Here is a 25653-nt window from a genome sequence, read left to right on the forward strand (position 1 = left end):
TTGTGAGCTCAAGCAAAGAATTTTGCAACCATTTTCTTATTGCAAGCATCCTGTAAAAGTATTCCAAATCAAGTTAAAATGAGACTTAGAAACTTAAAACTGGAGAATTTGTGCTCCTTAAAAGTGAGTTTGTGTCAAAGTTAAAGGAAGACAAGAATCGAGGAAGCCCCAAATTCCTCCTTTCCTTTTCTTTAACACTTTATTTTTTGACTGATTTTGTTTTCTTTTAAGACTTTTTGTTTATTTGATTCTCTTTGAATGGCTTTTGCTTGTTCTGTTATTAACTAGTAATTGATTCTTCCTCCTTACTGCTAAGTACTACTTGATCCATTATTTATCTGACAGGTTAATCTTTTTTCTAATCATATTTTAATCTTTATTTTGACAACATTTTTCTTTCAAATCTTGTCCGAAGAGAAACATTGCCAACATACCGTAACTATTCAAAAATGTCAAAAATACTACGTACATGGAACCAGTCTATTATTCCGAAACTAAGGAATTAGTAACTCGCAAAAGGTCATGTTATAGTGCTCTAATGATTTTTTATCTGTAGCGTTCCTCTCAAAGAGTTCACCATCTTCACAGATATTTTGAGCACGACGTCTGGGTCACGCCAGACTGCCAGCGACTCCAATTACCTGAGAAATGTTTTGCAACGTTCGTTGAATGTACACATGAGAAAAGGGATTGAAGAATAGATTGGTTGATATTAGTGGTGGTTAGCAGTGTATATTTACTGACTCCAACACCTAGTCACTCGCCAACAACACCACCAATCATTCTGTATTAAAAACAAATAAAAATTTAATGCAACTGTTCCAACTTTTCAACTTAATTTCTTTCTTTTTCTTTTTACCCTCCCAAACCATTTGAAAACCCCGAGAAAAAAAAAATTAAAAGAAAAAGACCTTCCCCTTGATGAACTCAAACTTAGATTCATCATCATCAGCATCATCGTCATAAGACCACAAATCAAAAACAAAGAAAAGAAAAGAAAAACCCCCCTCATTTTCTACTCAACTTTTCTTATCTAATCTTATTACTTCCCCTTCTTCTCTTCTTTCACTCTATCTATCTCAACTCTTCCACTGTAAGACTCATCTGGGTTCACCTATACTTGCATCTCTTCCTCAAATTTCTAACCTTTTATTCAAAATCAGTATTTTTTATTATCTGGGTTCCCCTCGGGTTTTATAAATCTGCCTAATTTTTCTGTTTTTCTGAGGTGTTTTCATTGAGGCAACAGCTAGATCTATTTTATGTGTTTCTTGATCCAGAGCTACATACAAAATCACTCAAATGGAAGGTCAGCTATTTCTTGTTAATGTTTTTAATTGGTAAATGAATCTGTATAGTAAATTGCTGTGAAGATAATGATGGTCATTAGGGGTAAAAGGGGTTTATTTTACTTGGATTGGAGAACTTATTGGATTTTGAATGCTTGTAGTGTAATGTGTTTATGATGCATAGTTGCAATAGAATTCACACATTGGAGGGGCTAGTGATAGTCATTTCATGGGGAATAGTACTTCCCGTGTCGTAGGCTGCTTTGTGCCAAATGGTAATGGTAGAGGTGGGGAAGTTGATTTAGACTTGCTAGAGCCATTAGATGAAGGATTGGGACATTCCTTTTGTTATGTTAGGCAAGTAGTTTTTGACTCACCTTCTATTACCCCATCAAATTCTGAAAGGTTTACAGTAGATTCTAGCACACTTGATTCTGAAACGTTGAGTGGGTCATTTCGACGTGAGATTGTAGATGATCCGCTGAATTTGCTGAGACCTAATAAGAATTTTCCTGAGACTACGTTTAAAACCATCTCGGGAGCTTCAGTCAGTGCCAATGTCTCGACTGCTCGGACTGGAAACCAGAGTGCATGTTTTTCTAGTGATACCCAAGAACCTGCTGCATCGTTTGAGAGTACGTCTTCATTTGCTGCAATCCCATTGCAACCTGTGCCTCGTGGGTCTGGACCTTTGAATGGGTTCATGTCGGGACCTTTGGAGAGAGGATTTGCTTCTGGTCCATTGGAAAGGGGAGGTGGGTCAATGTCAGGGCCAATTGAAAAAGGGGCTTTTATGTCAGGTCCTCTTGATAGTACAGACAAAGCTAACTTCTCGGCTCCGTTGGCATACGGTCGCAAAGGACCAGGTCTTAGGCATCTTGTAAGGAGCATGAGTGGGCCGATGAAGAGCGCCCTGACTAGGACATTCTCAAGACATTCCATGAGGTCTGGTTGGATGCAGCGATTTTTTTTGCATCCGATGACTCAGTTTGTTTGGCATCCAAAGGAACCAAAATTCCGCCCTGAACCCCCACAGCAGCAGGGTCTTGATTTGGGTCCATCTGAGGAGGATTATAGGAATACGCGGGACTTGCAATGGGCGCATGGCAAGGCTGGGGAAGATAGAGTTCACGTAGTGTTGTCTGAGGAACAGGGATGGCTATTTGTTGGAATATATGATGGATTTAGCGGTCCAGATGCACCTGATTTTCTCATGAACCATCTCTACAAGGCAATTGACAAAGAGTTAGAAGGATTACTTTGGGATTTTGATGATACATCTGCAGATATTCCATCTAACTCTGAATTCCCTGATGGTGAAAATGTTGAGGTATCAGAATGCAGACAGGAGGACCTTGAGAGTTCTCAGTTAAGGGAAGTGCCAGTTCAAGGTGGTATAGAAGAACCAGTTCATCTTGGAACCGTGAAGGTTCAAGTATCCAACCATGAGATAGTTGAGGAAAAAGATGAAGTCAGGGAGAAAGCCGAAATGCATGGGGCAAAATGCAGTGATGATCCTGGAAAAAGATCGAGTGTCTCGTTCTCAGAAAAGTTTCCTGCTACAACTGAGAAACTGGGGGGCCAAGGGAAGAGAAGCAAAAGACTTTATGAGCTACTTCAGATGGATCTTGCAGATGTACAAGGTTCTACCTCATCATCAGAAGTTGGTAAAGAAAGAGAAGGTTCGTCGAATTTGCAGCCAAGTTTTGATGGTTTGTATACAAGAAAAACCTTACCAGAAGCGCAGCTTATGTCGTGCTCCGAGAATCCTAAAGGGGGCGGTTCTAGCTGCTCAACTGCAGATTTTAATCTTATTGGCAATGATGAAGGAGATGCTGGGCAAGAGTCAAAACCAGGTATTTCAACTTGTACTGATTCAGTCCAAAGGCACGGTGCAAAAAAGTCAGTGATTGGATCCAAAATTAGGAAGATGTATAGAAAACAGAAGTCCTTACGTAAAAAGCTGTTCCCTTGGAGTTATGATTGGCACAGAGAAGAAACACATGCCAGTCAAAGAATGGAGGAGCCACTGGGGCCGATGAGAAGATGCAAGTCAGGATTGGTCGACCATGATGCAGTCCTGAGGGCAATGAGTCGAGCTCTTGAAAATACTGAGAAGGCTTATATGGATATGGTTGAAACAGCGCTTGACCGAAATCCAGAGCTTGCTCTTATGGGCTCATGTGTTTTAGTGATGTTGATGAAGGATCAAGATGTGTATGCCATGAATCTCGGCGACAGCCGTATTATCTTGGCACAAGATAGGCAGAGTGATCGTCACTCAAATCCAAATCTTGCAAAGGATGATCCAAAGCACTGGAATCGGTCTAGGGAGTCACTTGTGCGTGTCGAGCTGGACAGAATATCAGAGGAATCTCCAATTCATAATCAAAACAGCTTGGTTGACAAGATCAACAAGAGCAGAGAGATCTCACTGTGTCGAATAAAGATGAGGGCAATTCAGCTTACCACTGATCATAGCACAAGTATGGAGGAGGTATTAATTCTTTAATTTTCCATTTCTTCGAAATATCTGAAGTTTTACTCTCTTTTTATTTTGAAGTGACATTTCACATATTTATTAAATAGTAATTGTGACACAAGTGTTAATTGCTTATTCTTTTCTTCCCTGTCTCATATGGCCTGCATTATATGTCACCATGTTTAGATTCTTACTTCATAGTTATTTGCCGTCACAAAAATGCAATCTGGTTTATAGAATCAGAAGGGACAGTGGCATAATAGTGCTACCCATGTTGTGTTCACTTAGTATGTGAATTTTTTCGACTTCAATGAACAAGAAAAGAAATGTTTCGTTTATTCTGCTTGATTCATGCTATCCAATTTGAAGTTACTTGATAGGTATGCGTTATGCATTTTGCACATCTTACTGTGCTAATAAACTGTTTGTTCTCATTTCAAGTTTTGGTCAACAATTCTGTATCGAGCTTTAGAAATTCATGAAATGTGTCATGAAGTTTAATTTAATTCATTTGAGTAAATTCATTTTTCTGAGAACACCAAAGTCTAATTACCCAATCATATGATGTTGGTAATGGATTTAACTCACCCAGTACTCTCTTCATGACCACTGTGCTACCGTTTGACCTTTGTATTCTTTCTTTTTTTCTTTCTATTTCGACGATAAAGTATTCAATTTAAAGAACGGTTTGAATCACAAATAAGCTAATTTGTTAAGCAAAGAAGTGCGATAGGCCTTCTGAATTCAGTCTGTGAAGAAACTACAATATCTTAAGTGGGTACTATCAAAGTTACCCCAGCAGGACCTCTGAACCCTGTCTAGGATATTGCTGGCTTCAGTACAGTAGGGCAACTTTAGAAACAAATTTGTACAGCTTTGTATGCTTTTCCGGTGTTCAAACAGTAAAGGAGGTCAAACCATGAACTTAAGTTCATCAAGCACAATTCACCTGGTGGGTGTATACCGTGAAGGAGTTGGTGTTAGATTAGTGGAATGATTCTAAATGGGATGTGATCGACTGGAGATGTTAGTGAGAAATCTGGGAAAGCATTATCCAGGCAGCTTTGAGGTTGAGCATAACTATTTTGGATGGCTTATCATTATGACGAAAGATAGCATTTTGCAGGCGCTTCAACAGCTGGTAAATGGATCAATCTTAGGGTGGGGTTGATTTTGGTGGTGCAGATAATGTATAAAATTGTAATTATGTATTCTGTGCTCAAACTTTAAAGTGAGATTTGCAAGCGTTTAAGTAGGATTAATTCCTGTATCAGATATAAAAATAATTATGCTAAGTATATTTATATTTCTGGAATTAACTCAACTTTAATCGAATGCAGGAAGTTTTGAGGATTAAAGCAGAACATAAGGATGATAACCAATCCGTATTAAATGATAGAGTGAAGGGGCAGTTGAAGGTCACTAGAGCCTTTGGTGCTGTGTTTCTCAAGGAGGTCAGTCTAAAACACATACCTCTCCACCTTTTTAGCCATCCTCTATATTGTGACACTATGCTTTGTTTCCATTTCCCTGCTTTCCGCCGTTACCTGTTTAAGTTATGAGTGATGAAGTTACTTCACATAATGTCTAGAAAGTGGCCATTATAGTGTTAACATCTCTTCCAAGGTTGCCAGAGTCTCTGTTAGTCAAGATTCAGCTGGTGTGCCTTGTCTAGAAAGTGGCCATTATAGTGTTAACATGTCTTCCAAGGTTGCCAGAGTCTCTGTTAGTCAAGATTCAGCTGGTGTGCCTTGTCTTTGCGTGGGCCACAATCTCTTACAAAGATAACAGTCCTAGGTTATTGTGCCTTTGTAACGGTAATAAAATATTAACTTTTAATTTTTAAGTGATAACCTAACTCATGATTGTTTTTGGATGTCGGATGCAGCCAAGGTTCAACGACACTTTGCTAGAGATGTTTCGAATCGATTACATAGGGACTGCACCTTACCTCAGTTGCATCCCATCTGTCCTTCATCACAGGCTTTGCTCAAGTGACCGTTTCCTAGTCCTTTCTTCTGATGGTCTCTATCAGTACTTCAGCAACGAAGAGGTGGTTTCCCATGTTGCATGGTTCATTGAAAATGCACCTGAAGGTGATCCTGCACAGTATCTTATCGCTGAGCTTCTGTTTCGCGCTGCCAAAAAAAATGGTCAGTTGTTCGATACTTAAACTTCAGTATGCTCAGTTACAAGTTTCACTTTTAACTTGCATTGCTTGACAGCTATTACTTAAAGTTAGTTTCTTATTATCATCGTCTGATTCACAGATGCCTTACTTGTTATTGCCTTTTTGTTGTAATGCAGGGATGGATTTTCACGAGTTGCTTGATATTCCAAATGGTGATCGCCGTAAATACCATGATGATGTTTCAGTTATGGTGGTTTCCCTCGAAGGGAGAATTTGGAAATCATCTGGTTAAAATAGACCAACTTGTCAATGTAGACTTGTTCATATTCCATCTTGGTCTTGCCTTTGAAATGAAACAGTTTTTGATCAATCCAATAGTAAACATACCCAAATTTTCTTCTTAGCAGTAGCTCTGGTCTCCTTTATATTTATTTTTCTGGTGCTTCCATTAGCCCTGCTCGCCCCTGTGAAAGTCAAATTAACCGACTCCCGTCCAGTCCTTATTTTCTGTGTGAATGGCGCTAGTTTTTGAGATTCAGGCTTTCAAGGCTGGAAGTTGTCAAACAAAAATCATAAACATGTATTTTTGAGGAGTATGATTTTTCTTTTGCTGCACATAAATGTTTTTTTTTTTTTTGCTTAGTCACCCAATTTTATTAATAAAAAAAAAAACTAAATGAGAGTTACAAAATGGAGTGAAGGAATTAAAAGCAAAAAATTACAAGCTAAACTAGGAGATCTTCCAATATATTGAATGACTTGTCCCACCTGAAGTTTTGGTCCCCTTTTAGCTAAATCATCAGCTGTGAAATTGATCTCCATGTAGCAGTGCTCATAGTTAATCTCAGTTAATGCTTTGCAAGCTTTAATCCATCTTGATTTGAAACACCAGGGTACTTCTCCTCTTATAAAATCTTCCACAACAGTTTTAGAGTCAGACCTGATGATGATTTTGTAACACTGAAGCTTACCTGCCCATTCAATAGCCCATATAATTGCAAGAGTTTCTGCAATATAATTAGTGGATATGCCTAAACCTCCAGATACAGTCCCTATAACCTCACAACTGTTGCTTCTTGCTATTATACCAAATCCTGCCATACCTGGATTCCCAACTGCAGCTCCATCACAGCAGAACAATACATAATCAATCTTTGTATTTGTCCAGTAGCATTCCTTAATTGATTGAAATTTAGTTCTTCTATTACTTAGATTGAAAGCATTAAGAATATCAGAATCATATTATTTCCCCCATCTAGTACCATGCATTATGTATCCCCCATAGTGAACTAAATTCATGATTCTTCTCTTAAAATTATTCGCATTTGGCTTGCCATTGTCAAACATAATGTTATTCTTCTGAAACCAAAGCTCTCTCATTATTGAAAAGGCAACTGTTAGCCAGATTTCCTTAACAATTGGGCTTTTGTGTTTTGCAAACTTTATAATATCATCAAAAGAAAATGGATTAGGAAAGTGAAAAATGTTACCTAACCATGTCCGTATGCTTTTACTGAATTTGCATTTCCAAAGCAAGTGAGTCATATTGTCTTGATCCTGCTTACAAACACAACACTTGGAAGCCAGTGAGAAACCCTTGTTAACCATTTTCTCATCATCCACAAAGACACCTTGTTGAATTTTCCAGATATTGCTTGCAATTGATGGATGAAGAAAAGATTGCCCATATCTGAGAAGGCCAATGAATGCTTACTTCTTTATGTCTGATCTTGTTTACTGCAGAAGCTGTAGAGAATTTTCCTTTTAAGCTATTGCACCATATTAGTTGATCCTTATCACCACTTGCAACTGGTAGTGGTAGAATTAGAGATTGTTGGAGATCTTCAGGAATTTTCCATACACCATTATGTAAAAGATTACTCACTTTCATATGCAAATTGTTGTTAACAAAAGCATTGAATCCCAAAGTTTCAATAAGTGGACACTCTCCTATCCAAGTATCAAACCAAACTGAGATGCTTTGTCCATCCCCTATAATCCATCTGATATTGTCTTTAAGAGCCTGCCAAGCCCATTTTAAACCTGGCCAAACAGATGATACCTTCCATTGATATTGTTAACATCTGACAGTCTTCTAATCCCTAATCCATCTTCTTGAATTGGAGTACAAATTTTTTCCAAGCCAGAGTTTCATATTTTCTCACTTCACTGTCCCCTGACCAAAGAAAGTTTCTTATGATTTTCTCACACACCTTGATAACTGAACTTGGCCACTTATAAGCTGTCATGTTGTAAATAGGGATGCTGCAAAGCACTGACTTGATAAGAACAAGTCTGTCATGAAAAGATAAAAGTCTTCCCCTCCACACAGCTAAACTATCTCGCAACATTTCCACCATTGGCCAAACAGATGTTGATTTAACTCTTCCTTGATGAATTATTACTCCCAAATATTTATCTGGAAAGGAAGTTAGATCCATCTGCACCAAGCTTGAGATTTGAGTTTTCCTCAACGGGGTACATCCATCAGCAAAACATTTACTTTTAGATTTGTTTATAAACTGCTCTGAGCTCTGCTGATATGGTTCTAATAATTTTAAGAGATTAACTAAGCTCTTTTTGGAACCATTACTAAATATGAAAACATCATCTGCAAATAAAAGATGGGTAGGAGAGATACCATTTCTTGTAACCATTGGTTGCATTTGATTTGTTTCCACTAGTTTAGTCAAATTTCTGCTTAAAACCTCCTCCATTAAGATAAATAAGATGGGTAAAAGTGGATCACATTGCTTCAACGCTCTTTGCATTGAGAAGAATCCATTTGGTCCTCCATTACTGAAATTTTTGCTGAGGAAAATAAAACTCTTAGCCAATCACACCAATTAGATGAAAAACCATATTGTTGTAGTACTTTGAATAAAAAATTTCAACTCACTGAGTCATAGGCCTGAGAAATGTCTAACTTTAAGCCTACATTACCTCCCATTCTCTTCTTCTTCATTTCATTGACTAATTCAGAGGATAACAAAATTTGTTCTTGAATACTTCTTCCTTGAATGTAAGCTACTTTTTGTGGAGAGACTAGTTTACATATAAGTTTTCCCATTCTGGTAGATAGAATTTTTGTAAAAACTTTGAAACTGAAATTACTCAAACCAATTGGCCTGAATTGATTTGGCTTCTTTGCTCCTTGAACTTTAGGTAGTAAAACTAAGAAGTTAGAATTAAGACCTTTTGGGATGTACTGTCTCCTCCAACAGTATTGAACAGCCTTGACAAAATCAGCTTGGATAATATTCCAACAAGCTTTATAGAACATTCCTGAGAAACTGTCAGGCCCTGGAGCACTATTTGAATCCATATCCCAAATTGCTTGTTTAATTTCTTCTGCCTCTGAAACTGCATCAAGCATTGATTGGTCTTCAGTTGTAACTAGATTAGGAATTGCCTCAGGGAGTTAATCATCAACTTGAACTTCTTGAAATTGAAACCTTTTTTCAAAAAATTGGAAGCATATCAACTATCCTGTCCTGATCTGAAATAAGATTACCTGATTCATCTTCCAGCTCACAAATCATATTTTTTCTTTGCCTAATCTTGATATTAGAGTGAAAGAAATTAGTATTAGTTGATCCTTCTTTGACCCACTGAATTCTAGATTTCTGCTTTAACATTGTACTATATTGAACTTCTCTAGAATTGAGTTAATTCTCAGCTATAACTAATTCTTGCAGAGCATTCTGATCATTAGGATTACTATCTGAAGTGAGCATTTTTTTTCTTTACTTTTTCCTCAGCTTCTTTGATTTTTACTTGAACATTTCCAAAACCAGACCAATTCCACTCTTTCAATAGTACTTTCAATCTCTTGAGTTTGTGCATGTAAACATAAGGAGGATCTCCATTTAGTGGTGCAGACCAACTATCTTCAACAAGCTTCATAAAGTCAGGATGTTCTAACCACATCTTTTGAAATCTTAAAAGATCATTACATGGTTTTGGAACATTAGCACAGCCCCCCATATCTTTGTATCCCCAATCACCGTAAATATTTAACCATTCCATGTTGTATACTTCTCTATCAAGATTGCACAAAATTCTTCTGTTACCTTGCTAACAGTTAGACCATGAAAAATCCAACCCAATTTTAGGAACTTGCATAAGCTCACAGTCATTCAAATAATCACTGAAATCCAGCATTGATCTTCTTGAAGGAGTTCTACCACCCTTTTTTTTCTTCTACAGATAAAATAGCATTAAAATCACCCAAAATGAGCCAAGGCCTCTTAAGATCACTAATAACTTCATTTCTGACCATAAAAATATTCTTTGTACCATATTGACATGTGCATGAACTCCAGATACTAAAACATTACCCACTTCAACTGTAATCATCTGACTTGTTATGGAGATAACTTTTGGTGTAGATATTGGCTTGCTCCAAAAAAGCCAAATGTTACTTTTATGATTAGCAGTTTCATTATGAATCACCATTTGTTGCATCCCTGGAAGATTTAGTTTATTACAAAAAGAAGGAGAACACTTAATTTTTGGTTCAACAATCCACACTAAAGTTGGATTAAATTGACTAACTAAAGATATTAACTTTTGCTGGACCCTAGCTCTGCTAAGGCCTCTCAAATTCCAAAAAATTGTCTTCATTGTGTGATATGGAGGTTTTTTGGACCTCCCTTACCAACATTTTTTCTAAAATTATACTTAACAACAACTGGGTTACTTGATTTATCATTCTTTCCTTGAGTAATATGCTTAATGACTGGCTGATGTAACTTTTCAGTAGAAGCATTTTTACCTGAAAATTGAGTGTTACCCATTTGACTTGGAGATTGCTGCGATGTGGAAGTATTAAGGACTAAAACCCAAGTAGTACAAGCAACTGGTTCTGTTGTAACCTTACCAGAACCTCCATCAACAAATTTGACTTCACTTTTCTCTAACTCTGTAGTTTCAGCTAAATGAATTGATTTTTGTGGTTCAATATCAACAATAATATCTTCATCTATACTGAGATCATCTTCTTCTAGTTTATCATCCTGAGTCAAAACCTTGAATCTGCTACCAGAAATAGGTGATTCTGTATTACTGTGTTGCTGAATAATAATTGGTGTTGCAATGCTGGAAATTATTGATGCTGCTGCTTGTTGCTTATGATTTGAGACTGAATTTGAAGTACTTCCTTGAATCATTTCAATAGTATGACTAGTCTCTTCTGTAGACCTATCACATATGTCAAAAGGAACCATAGTACCTTTATCCCTTTGTTGAGTATCTCTGGATCTCCGCTGAGTAGGTTTTTCAACAGATTGACTCTTAGCTTTCTCTACCCTGCATTCTGTAATCAAATGACCAATAATTTTACAAGTGGAACAAAACTTAGGGCAATCAGGAATCATAATATCCTGAAAAAACCCACCATACTTAATGCATATCCAAATTTTATTAGGAATGGATTTAGCAAAATCTACTTCCATCAGAACATTTGCATAATATCCAACTTCACAGTTGATTGTTGCATTATCAACTTTGACAGAAGTTCCTAATTCTTTACAGATTTTGAATAAGATTTCCTCCTTCCAGAATTCAAGACCCAGACCTGGAAAACGAATCCATACCATAGCTTTTGAACATCTTTGACTTGTAGGACGAAAGTTTGAAATCCAGTTCCTTACTTTAACAATCTGAGTAAGAACCTCCCATACACCCTCTTTGATATATTGACGATCAGTTTCATTATCTAATTTGATAGTGAAGAAACCTCTTCCAAGAGGAATGAGCTTACAGTCACCAACTAATTTCCATTGTTTTCTCAAAATTGCAGCAGCATCTATAAATTTGATTTGTTGTAAATTTAACCTTCCAATCAAGGAAAACTTCCACGGATTAATAGCATATTCAAAGAGATCATCAGGTAAATCTATCGAAGGAAAATTGTTGGTTGAAACTTTACCATTGTTAAGGATTTTTTCTGAATTAGATCCATTAATTGAAGTGGTTTTAGATGAAGAATACATGAGAACCACTAGAATTAAAGATCCAGAATCATTATGAAACAAAAAACAAGAAGAATTAAAGAACAAGCACCTGAATTAATGAAGTATCAACACCAAAATCTAAATTCAGTCGGAAAAAAAAAGTCGCCGAGTTAGGCCCAAGTTTGTCGCCCGATTCGCAGAGCGCAACTCATTCGTTGAATTAATGAAATTATTGATGCTGCACATAAATACATGTGCATGAAGATTTGGAGTTACCTAGTTGAAACCAACCATCAGCTATTACGCCTCTGCTACCGTGGGTGAAAACCTCATAAGCCTCTATCGTGAACAAGACATTTGGAATATGGCTTATGTACCTTGTACTTTCCAAATACCAAAGGACATTATTGAAAAGTAGTTGACTGATTTTCTGGTACACATTTGTATTATCCTATGTCAAGCATAAGAGGTGTGTTTTATCTGGTCAGACGTTGGTTGTTGGAATTGCTGAACTCTGATTCTAGCAATAGGAATTTTTGTGGCCTCGAAATAGAAAAAAGAAACAAAAGTTACATTACAAGCCCAGTTCTTCTCGATTGGGAACGAGACACTGGTACAAGTTAGTATCGGGGAGATTATCGTTAAAATATCGGTTCCAAATTTTATATGTATAATTTTATATCAAATGTTTTCCACTCATTGTACCTTTTAAGGAACGCGCGATTGTGGGATATTAAGGGGTGTTTTTTGGGCCGAAATTACTAAAACACCCTTAGATTAATTAAAAACATTATGAAAAGATTGTTATACCCTTTCAACTAAAACATAAAATCAAAAACCAAATCCAATATCCCCCATTTCTACACCATCAGTTCCGACATACTCGTAGGTTAGGGTTTTCGATTTTTTTTCTTCATCTTCTTTATCGTTCTTCCTCCGTTCTTCGTCGACAATTAATCGTTCAATCAAAAATTTCTTCGTCGATTAAAACCAACCCATAAGAATGCCTCCACGAAAGAAAACAGATGCCCAATCGAAATCAAAATCGATTGCTCAACAAAAACAAGAAAAGAGGATTGCTTTGATTGCTCAAGAGAAAGAACACGAAGAACAAGAGTTATCGGACGATCAACTAATCAGAAATATGGCTTCTGTGAGAAGGTAAGTCATTAAAACCGTTTAATTAGTGTTTCAGTCGATTTGTAGCTATGGGTTTAAGTCAAAATCGCAAACCCTAACTGAAACAGTTGAGTTTCAGTAGCTTCCGGCATTCAATTTAGTATGAATACCACACCGGAACAGTGTAATGGAATTCGATTTAGGATGAATACCACACCGGCACTGCGTTACGACATAAGATTTAGGTTGAAGACCACACCGGAAATTAGTTTCGGCATTCGATTTAGGATGAAGACCATACCGGAACCCTGCACCGGTGTTCAATTTAGCTTGAATACCATGCCGGTATTTAGATTCTAATAAACAGAGAACCTTTGGATTTTCTGAAAGGTAACAGCATAGGTTATAGGTTAGATTCCATGTCGGTACCTTGTTACGGCATGTGTTTCGATTTTACGTATGTGCCAGAAATGGTGTTTTGGTATCCAGGAACTTCCTAAAGATTATCGGAATGCTTGTCAATTATTTGTCAATGCCGGTGTTAGGTACCGGCATGTAATGGTTTGAAATTACTATGCCGTGTTTTGGTCACGGCATGGTCGAAACTTGTTTTGGTATGCCGATAATGATGGTTCTATGCCATTATGTAGTGTATCTATGTCGGTATTAGAAATGAAAGTTAGTTGTATTATATTTATTTCGTGCTTCTTTTGAAATAGGGCTAAAGCAAAGGAAGCTAACAAACGAAAAACTAAAGATGATGGCATTAAGAAAAGAAGGAAGGACGGTCTTGGAACTCCTCAATCTCTGCCTCCTAGAGGGAAAGAACAAGGTCGCAACAAGCATTTGGGGGATGATACAAGAGGTGAAGTTTGGGAGAGTGGTCGTGACTGTAGTAAACTCGCAATCCGTGAACCTACTGGAGAAGTTGAGTAGGAAGAGGAGCAAGATGAGAAAGATGAAGAGGAAAGTGAGGAGGAAGATAATGAGATTGATCCAAATCAATTAGCAACCCAAAGCCAAGTAGTAGTGGAACAAGTTGGGTCAAGTCAACAACCGACACAAGGCAAGGGCACAGGCAGAGTAAAAGTTAAAGGTTCACACCTTCCTCATATTGATGACATGATACCTGACCTTGATCGTGGTAAAATTTGGGGTGCAACTTCTTATGATCCGGGGAATCTATTTGTCTACAAGGACTCTTGGGCTCGTACTATCTATCAAACCTATGTAAGAATTTATATGTCGTGCATATGTATTGTTTTGTATTTATATAAAACCTCTTAATCGTATTATCTCCTAATTGTAGGATCATAAGAAGGTTGTGCGTTGTTGCCGAAACCAAGCCGTGTCTCATTGGGATTTGTCTAAGGAATGTGCAGAGGTCCAAACATTAGTAAAGGATTCTGGTCTATATCCTTTGGTTGAAAATTATGTGAAACCAGATATTGTGACAGTCAATTGCTTCGTCGAAAGGTATCATGGTGAAACAGATACCATGCATTTCCCGTTTGGCGAGATGACCTTGATCCCTGATGATGCTCAGAACATTCTAGGCTTGAGTGTTACCGGAAAATCAATTGCAGAAGGAGATCATTGTCCGGAGCTAGAATGGTCGAAGTTGCACGCTCTTACTAACAAGTTGTTGGGTTGGGACTACAAAACTTCTGTGGAAAGCTTCTATATATCTAAGAATAGCATGACAAAGACCATCAAGCTGACGCTTCTTAAGAAGACCTTTGAAGGCACGGCGCAGAGAAAAGACAAGGATGGATGGGACCCCACACAGATTCGTTATATAGCAGTTGCGTACCTGTTATGCATCTTGGGAACTAGGGTGTTCCCTGACACTAGTGGCAACAGGGTTAGTGCAAACTACCTTCAATACTTGGATTCGTTGGAAGAGGTCTTTAGATATTCTTGGGGCACCGTGGTAATGGCACATTTTATGACGGAGATGAGAAGGGCCTCTAAGGCGGTTACAAATCAATTTGTCGATAATTTCACTCTACTCCAGGTAATTTTGTTTTTAAACTTATGTTTTTATTTATATTGTTCACATGCACCCTTATGATGAACTTAGAAACAAAATTTACTGATTTTTAAATGTATCATTCCATATTTGTATAGGTGTGGGCTTATGAACATTTCCCAACATTGTTCAAGGGCAACTCCTTCTTGAAGATTATATCCATTAATGACCCCAAGGAGCCTAGAGCCAAGAGATACCAGTTCAAAAACCATCCGAAGCCCGGTAACAATCGTCGACTCATAGCTATGAGATTGGCTCTAGACGCGATGACTACCAAAGATGTTGTGTTCAACCCTTACAAGGAGGCTAGAGAAAACTGCCAATATTTGAGGTTCTATAACGTTGCATTTTACAATGGGACTTTGTTCCACCCAAAGGGATACGTCATGGCTGACCCTCGACGTGTGATGCGGCAACTTGGATATAAGCAATTACCGCGCTTCATGACAGCCTCTCATGAAAGGTATCTGCTTGACCTTACCGTGTCTATGTCAAGTTCCACAAGGTTGAGGGTAGAGTATGATCCAATTCCAGAACCAACACATTGGAGGATAGGGAACCACATCGTTTGGTAGATGCTACTAATTGGGAGCTTGTGAACAATGGTGATGAAGCAGATCCCGCCTACATTGATAATTACTTGGAATAGTCACATCCTTTTGTCGTGCACCCGGACGACGTCGAAGTTCCACCCCAGAAAAACCCTCCTGTTCCAACTCCTACAAAGGCACCACCTACGATGGCCAAACTTCATAAGACCGTTAGATTGATAGTAAGTATTGTTAGTTGCTTAGTCGTTTAATTTACACATAATTTTATATCAGCAAATATATACTAATTATGTGTTGTATGTATAAAACTAGTGGCGTCGGCTTCGCAAGTTGAGGAAGCAGTTAGGTTGCAAGTACGATGAAGGAGATGGGTTATCCAATGAAGAAGTGAAGGAAGTCGTGGAGAAGCTTGATAAAATTGAAGACCCAAATGCAAGAGATTTGTTTGGGGAAACAAGGAAGGCTCCCGTTGCCAAGAATCAAAAGACCAACTGATGAACTCTATAGTTGTGTTTCGTTATTTGGATGATGGTTGTTATGTTTTGAACAATTTCTAACTTGTTTTCGGTTGAACTCCTTAGTTGTTTGGTTTACTTTTGGTCTATGATACCGTGATTAAGAACATTTAAGCACGATTCAGTTATTTGGTTTATGTGGAACATGTTTAGATTTCTAGTGAGATGTTTTCTTTGCAAGTTTTCTTTACACCAGAGTTGCCGGCATAAAAACATCTAGGTTATACAGTGCCGGGATAGCTTCCGGCGTGTAAAAGTAATTATAATTCTATGCCGTCTCTGACACCGGCATTAAAATATTTTTCTAAACCTATACCAGAACAAGGAGATGAAAGGGTTCAAGTTCCTGTATAGAATTTGGACAATACCGGCATGGAAGTATTTATCAGTATATGCCGGAACTCTGTGTTTTTCTAACACTTTGCTAGTTTTTCCATAAAACCGGCATTGGAATATCTATTGAATCTATGCCGGAATTCTGGTTTTCTTACACTTTGATAGTTATTCCATAAAACCGGCATTGGTTCAGATAAAACTACAATGTCGATATTGATTATAAAATCCGTTCTGAATGTTATTTTATTTCATTCCTAAGTAATCTATTACATTGTATTTGAAACTTTAAATTAAAACATACTAAAAAAACATGGAATGGAGCAACTTTGATTAAAGATGATCTCATAATCTATTTCCATCCCTTTTAAACAATTGCGGATCCTTTGAGACTTCCGCAAATATCTTCGAAGACATCGTCTGGAATGGGGGTGTCAAGGACAATCTTCATTGGTTCATCTTCTCTTTCAACATATTCCTTTCCCTTCACATAACACCCATCACACCCATCAATAGGCTTGTATTGGCCCTTGTGGTTTTCTCTTGATTGTGCTAGTGCAACAGCTTTGTCAAACCATTGAAACTCATCGCACTTTGGGTAATTCAAACACCTTAGAAACATTCTTCCATTTTCAGCATCATCAGTTTTTGCAATCCAAAACCGGCGTGTCCCATCACAGCTTCTACACTTTGAATAAATAAAAGGACGGTCCATTGCTAGATGAGAAGGTGACTTGCAAATTTGACAGCTGCAATGATGACTCTGTAAGAGAAGATTATATTAGTGATACGTCATAGTAGAGAAGATTTTAACTGTCCATATATACTTGATAAAGTTGAATCTACTTACTTTGCAGTTAGAGCTTGATGATGAATCTCCCATCGGTTTTGAAGCTTTAACCGTGCTAGATTGATCTATTTTTTGGTGCTTGCTTTCTTGAGAGAAGGATTTTTGTTATTTGGTGGGTGCTTTGTGTATATTTTTCCAAAGCAATGGGGGGGGGGGGGTATTATATAGTAATAAATCTCTAACGGTCTTATTTTTCAAAAAACTAGTCGTTTTGTTTTGAAATTCAAAACCACCGGCATGTGAACCATGTTGTTCAAATATGCCGGTAGTAGTTGCATATTTCTCTGTGAAGAAATTCACTTGTATCGGCATAAACATCTAACGGTAAACCATACCGGGACCGGGTGCCGGCATTCTATGTCACATTTATTTCAATGCCAGAGTTTGTGTGATTTCAAAAAAACTAGTCGCTGAGGTTTATCTCTATATAAAGAGAGCTAATACTTTGACCCAAAGTCCCAAAACTCGTGTGTTCTTATATATCTCCTTGAGCCTCTTAACTTAGAAACCCTAAACCCTAGAATAATCATCTATAAATATCTTAGTATAGTACCTAATCCCACATACAACAAATGGCATCGTTCGACTCCGAGGAAGATTTAGCAATCACCCAAGCATGGTACGCCGAAACTCGCCCTTCAACTATAGATAACAGCACGCGGGATTCCATGTGGTTGAAGATTTTTGACAAGTTTATTCACGATTACGGTAACCCGAAAGGAAGAACTGCTCAACAAATCAAGCAACGACACGACATCATCCTAAATGCGGTGGTTGAGTATCTAAAAATGAAACACCGTATCGAGCACGCTACCAACAATAGATTGTCCCCTCAACAACTTGTAAGTATCTTATGATTAATTCGACACAATCCACTCTTTTTCAATTTTTAAGTAACAAACTAAGCTTTTGTGTTTTTTTTGTAGCATGAAGCCGTGAAAACGCGTTACTTAGAGAAAAAGGGAGAAGCATTCATGTTTGATGCCAACGTGAACCACATTGTAAGCAAAGTCACGTAGTACCACCAGCTGGGTGAATCGGAGACGAATTCTTCCTAAGAATTGATAGGTTTAGCGGTATTTGGTTAGGTTTTTAGGGTAGTTTTTGGTAAGGTTTTGTGGGTACACCTCTATGTAAACCCTCACGAGACTATAACTCATCCACTTGGGTCACCAAGTGGTTTAAAAGCTTGATGCACGTGCTAAGTGCATTCATGCTTCCTTCGGCAAGGATTACATTTGAAATAAATTATAGTTCCGACTTACTTTGTTAACATAACTCAATACCGTTAGGTTTACGACATACATACTATATAGTATCCTACGCCGGAATTTGGTGTCAAAATTCTGTGTGCAATAAACCATATTCTGGATTTAAAATCATATATATTACAGTGCCGGTAACTACTACCGGCATGGTCGAACATCTTCCGTACACTGTCGGAATGGAACATTCAATGCATAACGGCTAATTTTTTAAACCATAAACCAGTAAAGACCATTTACAGCGTGGGATCTAAGATACTGACAATGCCGGAATGATAAAGTGGAAAAGAGACGTTGTGTCCTCATCTATTTAAAGGAATGGATACACCTATTGTAGTTGATACCTCAGGAAAAAAAATAGGTGAGCTCCAACACATTTCTATGATGGAAAATCAATCACCAGCTACCGATTTCAGAGAATTTTTATATGAAAAAAAAATTATCCACTCCTATAGGGAATCAATCATCATCCACCACCAATAACTCAATTCCCATGATACTAGAAAAACTTAAAAGGAAGGAGAAAACCACCAAGTCACTTGCCGCAATGGAAGAAGAGATACTTAGAAGGAAAAGAGTAGAAGAAGAGGAAGCAATACAAGAAAAATATCGCAAAGAAACTAAAGAGATAATCGAATGTGTAAAACAAGCGAAGATAGAAGTAGATGTTGAGGAAGAAACCGAATGGATTAAGAATTACTTCATAGTTTCGGATTTGCCGGAAGATCACCGCCCTTCAAACATTTTTTGGGGTCTTGTTGCGGATGGTCCTTATATGTCGAGGTTATATGGCGGTAAGTGCAAGAAACGCAAAATGGATTACGGGGATGAGTTTGTAGCGAATCGGACAATTGCCCTCATAAAATTATGTTGCAAATACAACGAGTTCCTCGCAAGATATAGAGACAATAGGTGGAAAGCTCAGGAAGCATATACCAAGTGGAAAAAAGAGCCTTTTAGGCATTTCGAAGCTGCTTTGTTTGTTGAATCTCGATACAAGAAATAATGCTAGTTGCAATTAGCTTAAGATTTTTTATTTCATGTGGAATGTTGTGTATGTGTTTAATGTTTTTAAGTTTATTTCCTTAGTATTAATATGGAGAAAAGAGCCTTTTAGGCATTTCGAAGCCGCTTTGTTTGTTGAATCTCGTTACAAGATAATGTTAGTTACAATTAACTTAAGACCTTTCATTTTATGTGGAACGTTGTTTATGTGCTTAATGTTTTTTAGTTTATTTCCTTAAGACCAATTTGGGTCAGTTTGCTTGCTTAAACCTTTTGGTGGTGCGCTAATAATGAATCAAAAACACTACCGGCATAGATTGTTAATAACAAATTAACGCCGGCACACTAGATATAAATTCAGTTAAATTCGTCAGATTTCCGGCATAGATTTTGATAGTTCGACAACGCCGGAATTATGAAGGTTTTTTACCATTGTAACTGTCGCCCCAATTATCCTTATTCTTTTCCATTGTAACTGTTGCACCAATTATCCCCCATTGTAACCGTTACAAACTCCCTCATTCCATTTATGTGACGGTTACAAACTCCATAATTGCATAAAATTGACGGTTATGGAATTGGAACGGTTTCATCTTTCTATTTCTTTGTTTTCACTTCACAATTCCAAAAGAACTTCCAAAACCACTAAACTCCATCCTCTGAACCAAATTCATTCAATTCTTCAAACCCAAAGAAGAATGGGTCCTCGTAAACCTCCTGAAAAACCAAAACCTATTCCTGGTGGTAAATCGAAACCTGAAGCATCTATTGAACAAGATGATGATGAGGAAATAACAGCGATGATGGGTAAGTGATGTATATGTTTATTGAAGCATTGTTAGGGTTTATTTCATAATATAAAAAACACAAATTGAAACTTGCATGATTATTGTTTGTACGAGGTAAAAGGAAATTTGAAATTGAATTTAGTGAATTGAAATTCCAATTTAGTTTCGGCGTACAATTAAATTACAATACAATGCCGATTTATATGTCATGTATCCCCATTTTATTGCATGCAAGCTATTAGAATACCGACATAGAAACCTTATTTTTGTTAAATCTCGGTAGACAATTCCCATACTACGGCATGAAATTTTAGTTTCATACAATGCCGGTACCGTGTATCCGGCATGGAATTTCTTTAGAGTACAATGCCGGTATGAATGACGGCATTATCGTTATGTTCAACGTCCATGCCGGTTTTGATTACCTTATTTTGTTAAATCTCTGTAAACAATTCCCACATTACCGGCATAATATTTTATTTATGTAGAATGCCGGTACCTCTGAACTGGTGTAGAATTTCTTTAGACCACAATGCCGGAACCGGTGCCGGCAGAATCTTTATTTTCATCTGCCATGTCGGGTTTGATTTCCTTATTTTGTTAAATCTCATTTTGTATGTAGGTCCCAAGCTGCAAAATAGAAGAAAGGAAAGGGGAAAGTTGTTGATGAAGGAAAAACTAAGTCTTCTCGGCCTCGACGTGGTCGAGATGATCCGGAACGTGGTAAGGTCATGATTCGGGAGATTCCCCCGGAGGAAGACACAAGCAGCGATGATGATGTTGAGTGGGAGAAATTTGTACCTCCTGATCCAGCAGGTGGCTCATCCTCACATGGCTTAGGAAAACCTGAAGTTGAAGCCGGTGAGAAAAAGGGAAAGGACCCACCAAAGCACCTCCCAAAACCATATGACATGATTCCAGAATGCACTGATGGCAAACACTGGGGTCAGCCGAGAGATCTGAAACTCTTATTTGACTACAAGGACTCATGGGCTCGTTGGATCTATCAAACTTATGTAAGAAGTTTGCATCTTGTTGTTATATTGTTTATATATGATCAGGTGAATTGAAGTTTGTTTGGTGTGTTTTTATAGGACCACAAGAAAGCCTTCCGTGTTTGCCGCCATAAACAAATGGATACATGGAATTTGGAAGGGGAGTGTCTGGTTGTTCAAGAGGCAGTAAGAGCATCTGGGTTGTATCCCGCGGTAGAAAACTATGTGGCCACTGATCAAGTGACGACGAATTGCTTCTTGGAGAGGTTTTTTGCTTCAACTGATACCATGCATTTTCCTTTTGGCGAGATGACCATTATCCCAGAAGATGTCCAAAGAATATTAGGTCTTGAGATCCTTGGAAAAGCCGTTAAGAAGGAAGCTGACGTTAAGACCCTAGAATGGTCCAAGATCTATGAGCTGACTAAAAAGTTGTTTGGTTGGGATGTGGCAACGACAAAAGCAAATATGTACATGTCAAATAAAACCATAACAAAGACTATTAAAGTCGTCAAGCTCAGAGAGTTGTTTGGGAATACGATGGGAAAGGAATTGAATGCCGAACAAATTCAGCAAATTATCGCTGCTTATCCAATGGTAACAGGGTGCATATGAACAACTTACAATACTTGGATCCCTTGGAGGAGGTTCATGAGTATTTATGGGGCACTGCTTTCTTGGCACATTTGTTGGCGGAGATGCGTAGATCTTCTAAGGCGACTGCTTGTCAATTTAATGGGAATTTCACTATATTACAGGTAACGTGAACTAATTATTTTGTTTTCCAACTAGTTCTTTTCTTATACATTTCATTGGAACGATCTTTCATTTGTATAGGTGTGGGATTATGAACACTTCCCAACAGTGTTCAAGGAGTACAAATATTTGGAGTCGTCAACTCGTGGTTTGGACCCACAGGGTCCTATAGCTAAGAAATACTTTTTCGACAATAAACCGAAGCCCAGTAACAGAACTCGGTTATTCCCCATGAGAGAGGCTTTGGACTCTGTCGCTGTCGAAGATGTTGTGTTTGGCCCATATAGGAATGAAAGAGGAGTTCACTTTGCAAGGCATGACAATGTAGCATTTTACAACGGACCATTGTTTCATCCAAAAGGATTTGTTATGCATAACCCTCGCCGTGTGATGCGCCAACTTGGGTACAAACAGAAAAAACTTACGGGTAAATCTGATGCCAAATTCTCTCATGACTTTCCTCAATGCCTATCAGATGAACAACATACGCTGGTAGTTTACAAACCAACTCCTCTACTTTTACATTGGAATGAAAGGGAAGAACGACGATTAGTGCTGGATAGGGGTGGTTGGGAATTGGCGGAAAACGGTTATGAGTCAGAACCAAGCTTCCTCAGAGGTCATTCGAGGTACTCCCATCCTTGTATTGTTCGCCCGGCCACCGAAACAATGCCTCCACAAGCAGAACCTCTCTCCACAACTCCTGAAGAAGTTATTGTACCCGTACTTCAAAAAACCCTCACGTTGTTGGTACGTAATTCTGATTCACTTCCTATTATTTGAATGTATATATATAAACTTATAAAAGTTAGCATACTAATGGAAAAATATGACAACAACGTTCGAGGCTAGGAAAATTGGGAAACTGGTTTAAATGCAAGAACAAGAAAGGAGAGGTGCTGACCCCGGCAGAAATGAAGACAATCAAGGAAAAGATAGACAAAATTGAAGATCCAAATGCAAAGGATTTGTGGAAGAAAACGAAGAAGATGGTTCACAAGAAGCCAAGGACCGAGTGATCTAAGATGTTTGTTAATGTTTCTTTTATAATATTAGTTATGTCTTTGAACAATCTACTGTTGGTTTATGTTTGTTTGTGTGTCTTGCTAAACTTTGAACATATTTGTTTCATTTGTTTTCGGTTTGGAACATCTTAACTTTACATATGGTTTGTTAAACAATCTAGTCTTTTCTTATGTTATTTTGTGTGTCTTGCTAAACTATGGAGATGTTGATTTCATTTGTTTTTGGCTTAGAACATGTTATATTGGTTAATCTATGTCAAACATTGCCATTTTTATGTTTATCTTTTCAAAACCGGCATGGTCGAAATTGTAACAACAATGCCGGTATACTGATTTCTTTTTCGGACCAAAGGAATGTAGAATTCCGGCATAAATTCGCTTTTCCAGACAATGTCGGTACTCTTTCTTTTCCTCACACATAAGTGATCTGTGTATAATTCCGCATTATCAGGAAGTTAATTTCGACGCCGGCACTAAACCTGATATCTCTGTGTACTTATGGTGCATAAATATCCATATCATATGGTTTAATGATTACAATTCAAACTTCCAAAAAAAACGAAAGGTTGCGTAGCAGTGAACCACACATTTCCAAATTACTCTTCATCACTATTCTAATTTATGAATAGGAATTTATCCCTTCTCCGGGTTAATTGATAGCTTCAACGTATCCCACAATTGGTGGTTCTCCTCATACAATTTCATCCATTCCTCCGAGTGATTGTGGATTATATCCTTGTTTTTAGTCAACGGACAAACCGGTGGCAATGAACAATTTTCCTTTAGCTTCAGAATAATGAAATGATTCCCGTTCACGAACGCCAAAACAACTCTTCTCTTCTTAAGAGATCCTTCGCACTTTTGCCACTTTGGCATATAAGTTGTTTGTTCGGTGGGGGAAAAATAATGAACAACACAGTTAAATGTATCCGCCACAAGATGTCCACAAACCGGCATTTTCATCCAATATTCAGTAGGAAGGAACTTCATCTCGTGCTCTGCCCCTAACACCCGACCATGCAAACTATCAAACCCTTCCTCATTATCTACCAATTGTTCATAACAGCTCTTCTTTTTCATAAGTTGTTCGGCCATCCTCTTTCTAGCGTATCAGCATGGTGTCATCCCTTTACTAACCGTCGTCTCAAAGATTCCTAATTGTTCGGTCACGGCATGATAGCCACAATTTTCATCTCCATCGACATCATCTGTATATACAATTCGCGAATAACCTCGGGAAGTTGCAGTACATAGGACTCTATTTTGGTATGGTAATGTCTATGAGTCTTACCTTTTTGGGAATCCTTAAACATATTCATGTTACCAACTTTTAGCTTAAGTATATCCAATCCATCCTCTGCAATCTCTACATTTCCAACGTCTTCAGTATGTGATGGGAGTCCGTACTTCCTTGGCCTACCCCTTCACCTTTTAAAAGAGACTACATCACCATCGTGTTGTTGATGTACTTGACTTTATGTAGGTTCCTTATTAGGCCTTTCATTTTTGATATTCAAAGCCGTCCCTTCAACTATGGGTGTAACTTCGGAATGCTCCCCCTGTTTAATCATTGTTGGTATCTTCCTAGGCCTACCCTTTTTCTTTGTAACCTCGATTGTATGCGTGGCATCCGCTTCCTCGGCTTGTTTTTCTTGTTCCATCGATGCGGGTACCTTCGTCGGCCTGCCCCTTTTCTTTGGAACCGGCACTTCATCGGCTTGTGGTGTGGATACGGAATTCCCCGTTTGTTGTTGACTTGATGGCGGTTCCTTCCTCGACCTACCCCTTTTCCTTGGAACCGGCGCTTCCGCGAACCTTGCTTCTGAAAGCTCACATCCAGTTGGGTCTCGTTTCTTACTTGCCGCGTCTTCACATTCACGTTGACTCAATGCTTTCAATTTTTTCCTTTGTTTTCTCCTAGTCGTTTTAGTTTGTGGTCTACCGGGAGGATCTCCCTTTCTTGGCTCTTCACTTTGTGCTATCCATGGACGTGTAATTAGCTTTAGTTGGCTCAAGAATACTTGTCGGCTAGTGGAGTTTCCACGTGAGTAAGCTTCATAGAATTCCTTGGCCTCCTTTGTTTCCCATGGTGATTGTCCGGGAGATTCCGAAGGGGGAGGGTAGAAAGATAGTTGCTTCCAAAACGGATCAATAACCTCAATAGGTATAAATTTTCCATACTTCACAAGCATATGACGACACGGAATCCCCAATGAAGACATGTCGGGACAAATACACACATCACCCGGTTTGTCGTAGTTTATCTCTTTTTCCATTTCTCTAATCATATGTTTTATTGCCCAATGCGAGACGTTGAATTCTATTCCTTAGAGAAAATTACCATATCGAAAATGTGATGTCATCCTTTCCATTGAGATTTTCTCAAAGGCCTTCTTGATCCTATCGATATCAGCCTTAAATATTGCTCATTGCCTCGGTGACCGTAACCACATTTCCTTGGCCGGACTGGATGAGATCTTTAAATCTCCCATGAGCGGACTCCGCTATACTAGTTGCTTCATTCCCGTAGTGTCTATACCGATTTGTCCATGCACGCACA

The 25653-nt window shown here is 38.2% G+C and overlaps 2 protein-coding genes across 2 annotated transcripts; one reads left to right on the forward strand and one right to left on the reverse strand.

Annotated features, from left to right (window-relative positions):
* Positions 1–849: 849 nt before the first annotated feature.
* Positions 850–6351, forward strand: LOC113333096 (protein phosphatase 2C 32-like). Its single transcript, XM_026579586.1, has 4 exons — positions 850–3786; positions 5112–5225; positions 5660–5924; positions 6079–6351. Exons 1-4 carry the CDS (start codon positions 1519–1521, stop codon positions 6192–6194), a joined length of 2763 nt encoding a protein of 920 aa, XP_026435371.1. The 5' UTR covers positions 850–1518; the 3' UTR covers positions 6195–6351.
* A 223-nt stretch (positions 6352–6574) lies between these two features.
* LOC113332862 lies at positions 6575–9540 on the reverse strand. Its single transcript, XM_026579362.1, has 6 exons — positions 9417–9540; positions 8830–9298; positions 8116–8713; positions 7617–7925; positions 7165–7459; positions 6575–7017 (listed from the first exon to the last, which is right to left on the reverse strand). The coding sequence occupies exons 1-6, from the start codon at positions 9538–9540 to the stop codon at positions 6575–6577; spliced, it is 2238 nt and encodes a 745-aa protein (XP_026435147.1).
* Between the last annotated feature and the right edge of the window lie 16113 nt (positions 9541–25653).

This window comes from Papaver somniferum, unplaced genomic scaffold (assembly GCF_003573695.1).
Source record: "Papaver somniferum cultivar HN1 unplaced genomic scaffold, ASM357369v1 unplaced-scaffold_132, whole genome shotgun sequence".
Classification (NCBI taxonomy): Eukaryota; Viridiplantae; Streptophyta; class Magnoliopsida; order Ranunculales; family Papaveraceae; genus Papaver; species Papaver somniferum.